The 13,553-nt window shown below is 35.0% G+C and overlaps 1 protein-coding gene across 1 annotated transcript in view; it reads left to right on the top strand.

The window, feature by feature from the left end:
* The window catches only part of drongo (Arf GTPase activating protein drongo), a 162,220-nt gene that overhangs the window by 56,019 nt on the left and 92,648 nt on the right, over positions 1-13,553 (top strand). Inside the window, exon 2 of the mRNA XM_072543163.1 lies at positions 11,108-11,308. Within this exon, the coding sequence (XP_072399264.1) occupies positions 11,108-11,308 (201 nt within the window). The remainder of the gene's footprint in view (positions 1-11,107; positions 11,309-13,553) is intronic.

Below are 13,553 nucleotides of genomic sequence, written 5' to 3'. Positions count from 1 at the left end.
TTTCCACTGGTTTGAGCGAGTATTTTTAAAAATATGGATACAAGAATGAAGAAAACATTAATTTATATGGGATTATACCACAATCGATGGTAATGAGAATAATTATATTTTACGTTTGTTTTGATTTCCGATCCGAAAATTAACAGAATAACAAAGCCATCAAGGTGAAAATGTACTTTATTGCTTAGGATGATTTTGCCTGAAAAATCAGTATCCACTTGACCAGTTGATGTTCAATAATACATTCAACGAACTCTCTTCGCTGTGCATGGTTATTGGGCTTCAACTTTTGTGCCAATTGAATTTTGTAAGCAAGGAGATGCAAATCTTCAGTGAGTATAAGCTCTATACAGCGTCTTTTTAACAGTTGTTAACAATTCCACCTCTTTACCCATTCGTCTTAATACCTCTGTGTTGGTCACTCTGTCTGTCCAAGGTATTCTCAGTATGCGTCGATACAGCCACATTTCTAGAGCTGCTAACTTCTTTAAAGTTGCTGCTGTTAAGGTCCACCCTTCAACTCCGTAAAGTAGCGTATAGAGTACGTAGCATTTCGTGGCGCGTCATCGGAGGTTAACGCTTAGGTTGCTTAAGAGCTTTCTCATTTTGATGAATTTGGATCTTCCTATTTCAATTCGGATCTTAATCTCTACGTCTGGGTCCCACTTATCATTTACTGTATATCCCAGATATTTAAATCGGTGTACTCTTTCAATATGTTCGGCTTCAATATTCAGGTCGATATGTTGAATGTTCTTTTTACTGATCACCATAAATTTAGTTTTCTTTCTATTGATCTTCAGTCCAAATTGGTTGCCAGTTGTATTTACTCTATTTAGCATCATCTGTAAATCTTCGATGTTATCGGCCAGTATAACAGTATCATCTGCATATTGAAAATTACTTATTGGTATGCCATTAATCTTGATGTCCTCGTTGTACTCTTCCAGTGCCTCTAGAAATATTTGTTCCGTGTACAGGTTGAAAAGCAGTGGCGAAAGAATACAGCCCTGTCTAACCCCTCGTTAGAACAGATCGAAATGGTTACGTTTTTACTCACCATATGTCCATTCTTCATGTGGGCTGTTTGATTCCAATATAGATTTTTTATAATCTGGATGTCCTTAGTGTCAAGTCCTGTAAGATGTTTTAGTTCTATGAGTTTGTCATGTTTGATAGTATCGAATGCTTTCTCATAGTCGATAAAACAGGCGTAAACATATTTCTGTTGATCCAGACATTTTTGAATCAAGACTTGTATTGCAAAGAACGGCTCTAGAGTTCCAAAACCGCATCTAAAACCGAAATGTGTTTTACTTATGCTGTGTTCTAATAGTTCATTCGATAATAGGTCATTCGATACGCGAAGTAATTGATTTATTTATTGTTGCCTTCGAAAATAGACCCTCACCAAGTTTTACAACAGTTAAAAATACCATTAAACACATTCAAACTTCGGGATGGGTAAACAGTTGTAAAAAGTGTCATGAAGGTAATGAACCACATCTTAGACCTGTCGATGAGGAGCGTCAAAACAGGGATATTGATATTTGTGCTTTTGTGGAAGCTAGTGAACCCTGCAATAGTGTACAAATTGCTATTGAAGTTAACTGTCCAGCGAGTTTTCAAAAGGAATGGGGATCACTGTTTTAAAATACAACCAGCACAAGAACTGTTTCCGTCGAACTACCGGAATGAGATCATTCCGGTAGTTCGACGCCTTCCCGTTAATTTTCAGGAGATTTATTACCTACAGGATGGGTGTTCGGCTCGCAACTCTAGAGCAACTATTGACTTCCTTAATCAAACGTTTCCTGATCGACTGATAAGTACACGTGGTACAATTAAATGGCCCGCTAGATCCTGTGGCTTAGCGCCTAACGATTTATTTTTTTGGGGTTTTCTTAAAAGAAACATTTATAGGCATCAGTTTGAAAGGGCCACAAACCTAGTCGAGTTAAGGGCAAAAAAACTTCATTTCTCTGCAAGCATTACACCAGCCCTACTCCAAAATATGTGAAATCTGTATAACACATTTGGTTACTGTTTAGCACAAGGAGGTGGAATATTTGAGCCCTTAATTCATTAATCTGCTTTCCTAATTTTTATTTTTTGTTAGGTACATTTTACGAAGTTTGTAGGTTCTTAATTAGGTAGTATTTTTTATGTTTAAGTTTGGAAGAATTTTATTGTTTTTTTTTAAGTACAAACGATTCTTATTCTGATTTTTTTTCTTCTTTCTTGTCTTATTGTTATAAGCTTTTTCCATAAAATTTGTACAATTTTCAGTGACAATAAAGCATATTACTTATTTACGTACTTATTTATTTGTATTGCTATTGTCTAAAAAATAACCAAAAAGTTAGTTTTAGAGCATTATAATAAATATACTTTAGAGATGGGATTACAATAAATCTTAATTCCTATGATCAACAAAACAATGTCGTTATCTGTATATATACAGAGTGACCCAAGAGTCTAGAAACGGCCAATTATCTCGTAAATTGCTAGTCATAATTGTACAAAATTTGAGGTACAGCTATTTTGGGATACGGAGATTCCATATTTGATATTTGCAATGTTGCCAGATTTGTCGTTTCTTTTATATTATTAGTAACTTTGGTTTTTCAAATGCATCAGCCTGTATATTCAGCCATTATTGGAATTTCCTATTCAATATGAGTTCAACCATGTGTAACACTTATGTAGTCTGGAAGGTCTTAAATACATAAAACAAAAGTCTGGCAACGCCTAATTGTCTTAATAAATTTTTTAATACTAACTATTTTCAACTACATTAAAACCTAACAATTGATTGATTACAACATTTTTGTACATAATGGTTACTTTATCAAGTGTTCAAAATGTGCTTCATTTGTGAGTTGACAGTACCCTAATCGATGGTAGAATGTGTCTACCACATTTCTCCATGATTGTCTAGAAATTATTCGAGATTCATCGATAATTCGTTGCCTTAGCTCTGCAAGACTTGCTGGTTTAGTTTTGGCAACTGAATTTTTCAAGTATCCCCAATAAAAATAATGTTTAGGATTGAAATCAGGTGAACGTGGACGCCATTCAATTCTACCTCGTCTACCAATCCATCGTCCGGAAAATATCTCATCTAAGTAACGCCAAACATTTACACCAAAATGAGTTGGAGCTTCATCTTGCTAAAGCCATATCTGATTAAAATTGGACCCAAACAAGTTTCTCAGTGTAGGTACAATTTTATTTCTACGTAAAATTTTGTAACTATCTGACGTTAAATTTCCTTCGATAAAAAATAGCCCAATTAACTGAGTACCTGACCATAAATTTAATTTTTGTAGTCTTTGAGTATGGTTTTCACGCATCCAGTGTGGATTTAGGTCACTCCAGTACCTTAAATTGTATCGGATTTACACTTCCACACAGTGTAGAGGTTGCTTCATCGGAAAAACATATTCTGTTAACGAAATTTTCATCATTTGAAGTTTTATCCATCATTACCTCAGTAAACTCAAATCTACGATCGAAGTCTTCTTCACTTAATTCTTGCAATAAGTTAATTTTGTATGGTTCAAATTTATTCTTACGTAATACACGTAAGACTGAAGGACGACCTAAATCATGTATTTGTGCAACCCTGCGTGAGGATGTATGTGGATCTTCACCAAAACGTTGCATTATATCTAAAGTTTTGTTGTCATTCATAACTCTTTTCGGTCTACCTGATCGGTATCTATCTTTTACTTCTCCAGATTCCTCAAATCGCTTTACAGTTTTTTGTATGAATAGGCTTATGAATAGGAGAACGGTTTGGGAAAATATCATTGAACAAGTTGCCTACTTCACAATAAGATCTTTTTCTGTCACCGTACCCCCTCATCATTAGAATAGTAATTCGTTCTTTTTCGTTAAGAGCCATTTTAGAGAAGCAATTTGTCTTGCAGAACTTTTCGAAACACATCATCATCAGTTGGCGCTACAGCCCTTCGTGAGCCTTGGCCTGTTTCAAAACATTCTTCCATCCTTCCCTATCGAGTGTCTGTCTTCTCCAGCCCCTCACTCCAATCTCCTTCAGATCTTCCTGTACATCGTCCAGATATCTGAGTTTAGGTCGCCCCCTTCTTCTTCTTCCGACCGGCCTGTTTAGCATAGTTATTTTAGTGGGATCACTCTCATCCATCCGCATAACGTGGCCCACCCACCTTAGGCGGTTTATTTTGATGGTCTTCACAATATCTGCATCACCAAAAAGTCTATAGAGTTCAAAGTTATATCGCCTTCTCCACAGACCCTGTTCGTTTACTCCGTCATATATGGTCCTCAATATTTTTCTTTCAAAGACTCGCAGTAGCTCTTTATCTTGGGTCGTCATTGCCCATGTTCCGATCCGTATGTGAGCACTGGGCGTATTACTGTTTTATAAAGTTTGCACTTTGTTGCTATTGACATACTTCTCGCTCTTAGTTGAGGGCCCAGGCCAAAATAACAGCGGTTAGCCACGCATATTCTTTTTTTATCTCGTTGGATGTGTTATTTTTGTAGTCTACCAGTGATCCTAAGTAGCAGAATTCTTCTACTATTTCTATCGTTTCGTGTTGCACCTCTAAGTTATTTTGTTGAATTCTTGATATGGCCGGCATATATTTAGTTTTCTGGATGTTAATCAGAAGTCCGATGTTTTCTGCGGCATTTCTGATACGTGTGAAAGCCTCCACTGCTTCATTTTGGGTTCTTCCAATTATGACGATATCATCAGCGTATGCCATTATTTGTATAGTACGGGTATATATCGTACCTTTTAAGTTTATTCCCGAATCTCTCATAACTTTTTCTAACGCTGGGTTGAACAGCGTGCATGATAGCGCATCTCCCTGGCGCAGTCCTCTGTTGGTTTTAAATGGTTTTGAAACATCCCCTTGTACGCGCACTTTACATTCGACTTTCATCATTGTCATTTTAATTAATTTTACCAATCCTTTTGGTATTCCTAATTCAATCATCGCCGAATATAATTGGGACCTGTCAATAGTATCGTACGCTGCCTTAAAGTCTACGAAGATGTAATGGCAGTCTATGTCGTACTCCGTCGTTTTTTCTAATATTTGTCTGATGGATGATATGTGATCAATGGTAGATTTATTTTTCAAGAAGCCTCTTTGGATCCTATTATATTGTCAGTATACCGTGCCAGTCGTTCGTTAAGTATCAGGGACACAATTTTGTACGCTGTATTAAGAAGGTAAATCTCTCTAAAGTTGGAACATTCAAGAACGTCTCCTTTCTTGTGTATGGGGCATATAATTCCAGTATTCCAATCTTCTGATAACGCACGTTCTTGCCATACCTGTATTAGTAGTTTGTGAAGGAGGGTTACAAATGTTTGACCACCACATTTAAATATTTCTGCGGGTAGGTTGTCTGCTCCGGGTGACTTGTTTCTGGCTAGAGACCGAATTGCTTTGTTTATTTCTTCCAAAGTTGGTAGTTCAGTATCCTCCTGTTCTATTTCTATATCATATCTACCTTCAGCTCTACTTTCTCCATTAAGTAGCGTACTAAAATGTTCCTGCCATCTTTCTAGTACTTCCACTCTCTCGTTTAAAAGAATTCCGTTAAGGGCCTTGACTTGGTTCACTTGTGGCTTGAAAACTTTTCTTTTTGTGTTAACCTGTTTGTAAAATTTTCTGTATTCGTGTTGTCTATTAAGTGTTCGAAACACAACTACTGTCAATTTTAGTTAATAATGTAAATGGTGAACAAATGTCATAATCACAGCATTATACATTTAAATGTTTAAATTTATTAAAATCTACATACTTTGCACTGTTTTATGTATTTCAGACCTTAAAGACTACATAAAATCATAAGTGTTACATATGGTTGAACTCGTATTGAATAACAGATTCCAATAATGACTGAATATACAGGGTGATGAATTTGAAAAACCAAAGTTACTAATAATATAAGAGAAACGGGAAATCTGGCAACATTACAAATATCAAATATGGAATCTCCGTATCCCAAAGTAGGTGTAGCTCAAATTTTGTAAAATTATGCTTAACAATTTACGAGATAATTGGTCGTTTCCAGACTTTTGGGCCACTCTGTATATAAGAAAAGACTCGTTTGGAAAAAACAAAACTAAGTTTGAGTGGGTTGGAGTCCATAAATAATAAAGAAAGATATATATCGCCTTTCATTTCTAACGAAAATTATATTTTTTATTATCGAATCTACAGCTTCCCACCACCCGCACAATTTCTACAAATAACACGAATTGTATCTGCACAACTTTTGTTGTTTTTTTCCTAGTAACAGACATAATCATGGCGATAAGGCTAAATTCATATAAAATATTTAACTTATTAACCAGAAATCGGAGAATATTAGATAAGAATATATTGTTTCGTAGGTTAAAATTATTTAACACAGTTTGGGAAATTCCTGCATTCGGAGGTATGGTTGATAAGGAAATGACTCAACTTTTAACGATATTTATTTAAATTTATTTTGTGGTATTTACAACAGTTGTGATTGTGGCTAATGGGTTTTAAAACGTTTAAATTTGTAATGGCAGTTATATTCTATAACTTAAAGAATTCCCGCAATCGGAATATCGAAAGAATCGGGACAAATTAATTCAGTAATTTTAATACGTAATTAAGAATCCGACATGTCCTTGGAATCGTGTTAGTCGATCAGTCTTGTCTGTGCAATAATTCTTTAAGGAAAAACTCACTTAGGTGTTTAAAATGTTCGGCTGTTATTAGGTCTTCGCCGGGTGCCTTGTTGTTCTTTACGTCTTTTATTGCCTACAAAACTTCTTCGGTGAGAATGTTTAATTTTTCGTATATATCTATTTGTGGGGGCTCTTCTGTTCTCTGATCACCTAACAAATCTGTAAGATATTGCTCCCATATGTCTTTCTGTTTTTCAGGGTCTAATTCCATTTGGTTTTTCTTGTTTGTTACAATCGATAAGTGTTTGGGTTTCCATATTCCAGCTACTTCTTTAAACTTTCTGTATAGTTCTCTATCTTTATGCTTCATTTGCAAATCTTTTATCTCTTTACATTTTTCTTTCATCCACTCTTGCTTAGCTACATTTATTTTTTTCTCAATTTCTCTGTTGAGTTCTTTGTATCTTGTTAGGTTTTTGTTTTTTACCATCCGTCTCCTCTCCATAATTTGTAATATTTCGTGTCATCCATGGTTTTCTATGTTTACGGTTTTCTTTCTATATACTTTGGTCTGTTGCCTCCAAGACAGTATTTTTAATTTTCCCCCACATGTCTTCAATGCTTTCTTTTATTGTCTTCTTTTTAGTGGGAGCTATTATCTTAGACTCTAATTGCTTGTCTATCATGTCTTTATACTTCTGTTGCTGTCCTTGGTCAGCACTAGTCCATGCTATTCTCTGACGGGGTTTAGCCTTGTCTACTCTTTTAAGTTTTAATCGGATAGTTGCGACTACAGGATTGTGGTCTGATTTTATGTCACAGCTTGGGTACATTTTTACATTTAGAATACCATTACGGAAGCTTTTGTTAATTGTAATGTAGTCGATTTGGTTCCTCACAATATTTCCTTCACAATCTTGAGGAGACCTCCGCGTATATAGACGTCTTTTAGATAATTTAAACCAAGAACCACCAAGTTTTTCTCTTGGCAAAATTCAACAAAGCGTGTGCCTCGTTCGTTCATGGTTCCTAAACCATATGGGCCGATGATCGATTCGACTTTTTCTGCTCCTACTTTGGCATTCCAATCTCCCATAAATATGTTGATGTCGTCTGATTTCATGTGTTTTTTGATCTTTTCAATATCGGAATAGAAAATCTCAAGATCTTCGTCTGGGCTGTCGGTGCGTACATTTGTATTATATTGATGTCGAATGGTTGTCCATTTAATTTGATAATCGTTAATCTCTCGCTGACTGGTAGGAAACTTTTCGTGTGTTGTTTCATGGATGCTGTTACCAACACTGCTACACCTGACTGGGCATCATTATCTTTGCCTGCATAATAGAAACGGTTGCCATTTACTGTATCCACATATCCTTCTCCTTTCCATCTCACCTCGCACATACCATGTATGTCCCACTTCATTCGTCTCATCTCGTTTTCAGCATTTGCTAGTTTACCTACCCTATATAAAGTTTTAACATCCTATGCCGTTGACGACAGGATGTCGTTCATCCGCCTTCGGGGATGATTTCTCCTCCCCAGGACTAGAGGGTGCTCTTGCGTCATTCCTAAGAATAACGTTGAATGCTTATACCGGCAAACACTCGATCCTCATCTGCGTCAGCCACCTAAGGTATTTTTTTTTTTAGTGTTGCCCGTCTTCTACCGCGTGGAGGTGCAGATTGGGAGTTTCCCTTCATTCATATCAAGACCATAAAGGCATTTCTTGATACTCTCTAGTACTTTTAGAATTTTTATCTTAATTATGCCAAAACTAATTCAATTTTGAGATGGATTATGTAAAATCGCTTTCAGTTGGAGTAGTTTAAGAAGGGAATGTGCAAGTTTTCATGGGAAATATCAATACTCTAACCCAGACACAATTTATTATAGAGGAGGCTGAAAATACTGTATTAGAAGACGAAGTCAGGGCCATATAACTGTCTACATAATATTTTTGGTACAGTACCGTCAAACGTTTTACATTTAAGAAAATCTAATTGTTACACATTGGAAATACTTTTATTGTTAGACTCCTACGGAGACTCGTTATTAGCAATTAAGGCGGTGACTAGAATAAGGGCCTATAGACCTATGGGCCCTCCTTCCGGAGAACACAGAATTGAACTTTTTATATTGTTCTCTGTCAGTCTACCAATTTTTTCTACGATATTGCGGTTTTTTGACGTTGGTACAACACTTTTTTAGTGAAGTGAAGTAAATCAACTATGTTTTGGTGAATATCTGACAATGCGATTGAGGTTATGCTATATTTTAAACTGTAAATTTAAATGTATTTTAAAGCAATGGCTATTAATGCTATTTTAGATAACGCGGTGTCAAAAGGTGCCAAAAGGAAAATTATTCAAAAAGGCCATTGGAAAGAAAACGTGGTAAAATCTAAGAGAGAGAGGAAGAGGAGAAAATTTACGGGAAAAACTGTACAGAGTAAGATATTTTCTGTTGTCCATAGTTGTGTCGAAAAATGTTTTGCAAAAATAACTTTACAAAATCAAAAGCGTTTATTTGACACTTTTTATGATAATGGTTCAAAAAAAGAACAAGACACTCTTCTAGCAGGTTGTTTGGCATTAGGTGGCCTCCAGAAAGGCATAGAAAGGTAGATAATCACAAAATTAGCAAACTGTTTCACTGAAATACAAGCTTAAAACGTCTGGTTGTGATGTGCCCGTATGCCGTTCCTTTTTTGTTGATTTAAATCGAGTAGGAGTCAAGAGTGTAAGAATATTACAGAAAAAAATTGTTGAGAAAACTCCACTTGATGAAAAACGTGAAAAACACGGAAACAAAAATAAAAATTTCAGATGATGTTTATTCTATGGCTTTAGAACATTTAAAATATATTCCACATTCGACAACCCAGACCTAACAATTAAAAATATTTTTGAGCAGTTTCAAAAGTTGTTTAAAGACACTACTGGGAATAATCTTACCATGAAATACAAGACCTATTTCAAGTTTTTCAAAAAATTTTCAAAGAAACTAATTTTACGTTCAACAAACCGAAGACTGGCAAATGCGATTATTGTCGTGAGTGTGAAATCAAACTAGAAAAGAACCGGAGTGATGAATGCCGTGTTGATTACAATCTCCATAAATAGAGACTCGAGTCATATTCCAACCTAAAAAATGATTACGTGAGAACGGCAACAGGTGATGTGGCAGTATTGTCCTGGAATTTGATTACGCAAAAAATCTACCGTTGCCAAAGCTCAGCATAACAAAACAGTTCTATAAAAGATTTTTATGGATGTACTTATTCAATATACACGTACATAATGATGGATCATCATATGTATATTCCTTCATAGAATCTGAACGTAAAAAGGGAGCAAGTAGTGTGGCTTCATTTATCTTTGACTGTATTCACAATAAATTATCAGATTATCCTAATACCAAGCATATTGTTCTTCTATCAGATGCAGCTGGAGGCCAAAAGAAAAATCAGACTTTGTTACGGTTTTGTTCTTGGATATCAAAACTATACAGAGTCAAAGTGACACATATTTATCCTTTTCGTGGAGACTCCTTTAGTCAGTGCGACAGAAATTTTGGGATTATAAGACAGGCCTTAAATAGTTCAAGATATCGAGGAACGCAAAGTCTACCTAGAAAAAATCGTACAGTGCAGACAAACTCCTCCTTTTTGCCCCAAACATGACTCCTCTATAATATATTACTGGGATACAGCACCTCTTAATAAAAGACGTGAGAGAAGTGTTTCAGTACCTAAGAGAAAAAAGTAAAAACTTTTACAAACTTTTATTTCAAGAAAGCACACCAGCTGAAAAGAACAATGAGAGTAGTGCTGATGGCTCAGATGGTGAGGAAATTTAGCATAAAATTATATTAAATATAATGTAGTGTAAACAAAATAAAAGTTTTCTTGTTGTACAAAGACTTTGATTATTATTTTAAACCTTTATATAACTGTAGTATACTATACAACAGTAAAAAGGTATAGGCCTTTCTTCTGCAGAAGGCGTTTTATCTGTCAAATATGTTCTCCAGAAGAAGGGCTTGTGTAAACTTGTTTTAATAATCTTCATTTGAAAAGAAAAAAGGACATATTTTATAAAGGTGTTCTCTATTATTTTATCAATGGATCGAAAATTCTTAAAACTAAAACACTTAAACAATGCCAATGTTGGTTCTCCTTAGGCATGGATGTTAAATATTTGAATGCTTGTTTTTCAAAATACACTTTTAGCAAATAGAAATATTTGAATCTTTGTTCTTAGTTTTTACGATCGTACCTTAACACAAAATTTGGAACGCCGCCATGTTGTCGCGTGTATCTTGTATTGCTTTTTGTTGAATAGACACAAATATTACAGAACATTTAAGTACTGTGTTTAGAATATACCTAATAGATAAAGTGGAACTCATAGTTTGCTTTTTTTATTACAGACGTGGCATCACACCTCCACACCGAGTCAAATCTATTTCTATGGCTACATTCACCAACGAAGAAATAGACTTATTGAAAAGTAGAGGCAACGATTACTGTCGTCAGGTATGGTTAGGATTATACGAAGGAACGCCGCCCATTAGTTCAGGGGATGAAACTTCAATTAGGGAATTTATGGTAGAAAAATATGAAAGGCGAAGGTAAGTTAACACATATAATAACCCTTTTGCATACTTAAACCAAAAATAAGAATGGCAATCTTAATAGACCTAGTTGGTGCGTCTCGTTCGAGTTATTATTTTTCCCGTATTGGTCATATTTCTATAAAATAAGCTTGGAATATGTCAGAAAATGTTCGAGACATTTGAAAAATATTTACTTTTTAACATTTTATGTTGTAGTTCTTGATGGTTGACAACAAAGTGCACTCATTATATATTCAAAAGCAGAATTATTCCTTACAGAGTGATCTTCATAATTCTGCAAATGATTACTGAAATTCTAATTCCATAACAAACAGATGAATGTGTTTTCTGACATACTCCCATGTTTGAACTCATAATACAATATCCGTACCTCCTAAATTTTATTAAGAAAATTCTTATAAATGAGAATATGATCATTTTTCTCTGAAAAATAATTTTTTGACTGACATATAAATTTTGTTACCTACTTATGGCAAAGACGGAGCTCTATTACGAAAAATATGCCTATTTTACAGAATTAAATAAATATTTGGATATAAAGGATTAAAAATATTATTTCTAACAAAACCATTAATCTTCTTCTTCAAGTACCATCTCCGCGGCGGAGTTTGGCAATCATTTAGCTATTCGGACTTTTGAGACGGCTGCTCTGAAAAGTTCATTTGATGTACATCCGTACCACTCTCTCAGGTTGCGCAGCCATGACATTCTACGCCTCCCTATGCTTCTCTTTCCTTGGATCTTTCCCTGCATAATCAGTTGGAGCAAGGTGTATTTCTCTCCACGTGTAATATGTCCGAGATATTCCAATTTTCTTGTTTTAATTATATTTAAAACTTCTATTTCTTTATTGATCCTTCACAGAACCTCTTTGTTTGTGATGTGTTCTGTCCACGATATTTTCAAAATTCTTCTATACACCCACAGCTCGAATGATTCCAGTATTTTCATTGATGTCGCATTCAAGGTCCAAGATTCCATTCCATAAAATAAAGTCGAAAAAACATAGCACCTCGCCAACCTAACTCTTAGTTCCAATTTTAAATCCCTTGTACATAGCACTCTTCTCTTTTTGTTGAAATTTGATCTAGCCTTTTCTATTCTGATTTTGATCTCCTGAGTATAATCATTTGTGGAGTTAATCATTGTTCCCAGATATGCATATTTGTCCACTTGTTCGACGTTGGTTCCGTTTATTAGAAGATTCTCGTTATTTCTTTGAGTTTTCGATATTCTCATAAATTTCGTCTTCTTGACATTTATTGTTAGACCATACTCTTTTCCATACTCCGCTATTCTGGTCACCAGTCTCTGAAGATCTTGAATATTTTCGACTAAGATCACAGTGTCGTCCGCATATCTAATGTTGTTAAATGGGAACTCCATTTACCTTTATTCTAGCTGTTTCACCCTCAAGAGCGTCTTTCAGGATCTCTTCGGAGTAGGCATTAAAAATAATTGGCGACAATACGCATCCCTGTCTCACTCCACATCTTATTTCAATTTCTTCTGACAGCTGTTCGTTAACACGTACTTTTGCTCGCTGTTTCTAGTATGAATTTGGTATGATCCTGGGGTCGTTGTAGTCAATCTTTTTTGATTTCAGGACATTCATTAATTGTTTATGTCGTAGTTTATCGAATGCTTTATTATAGTCAATAAAACATACGTATATATCTTGATTGACGTCCAGGCATCTTTGTATCAGTATATTAAGTGAAAAAAGAGCTTCACGCGTTCCTAGGCCTTTGCGAAAACCAAATTGTGTATCATTAACGTCTATGTCCAGTTTGTGATATATTCAGTTAAAACCAGTAATACAAGTACTAAAAAAACTTCTTAAAAAACGAATTAAAAAAAAAAACAAATGGTTGTAACGCAACTGTATTATTGTTAAGTAAAAAAAAATAACAATAACTTTTTGAAGTACACAAAAAAATAATCATTAAAAACTAAACAAATGCAGAGATACCGCCGCTTTTTCTTCTTCATGTGCCATCTCCTCTAAGAAGGTTGGCAACCATCATGGCAATTCGCAATACCGCCGCTAATTATCAGTAATTTGAATTGTGTCTTTATGCACTAGAGTCTGAAAAAAATCGTGAAACCTCGCTGGAACCCACTTTAGCAACTTTTGAAGATCATCAAATTTTTTAGTACTTACCGGTTTTAAGTAGGGATACGACATCGGTAAAAAACATCGATTTATTTATTTATCGTATGGCATACAATAAGAACA

The sequence above is a fragment of the Diabrotica undecimpunctata genome, chromosome 9, assembly GCF_040954645.1.
Source record: "Diabrotica undecimpunctata isolate CICGRU chromosome 9, icDiaUnde3, whole genome shotgun sequence".
NCBI classification, from domain to species: Eukaryota; Metazoa; Arthropoda; class Insecta; order Coleoptera; family Chrysomelidae; genus Diabrotica; species Diabrotica undecimpunctata.
Note: the sequence above shows the minus strand (reverse complement) of the source record. Positions and strands in the feature narration are given on the sequence as shown.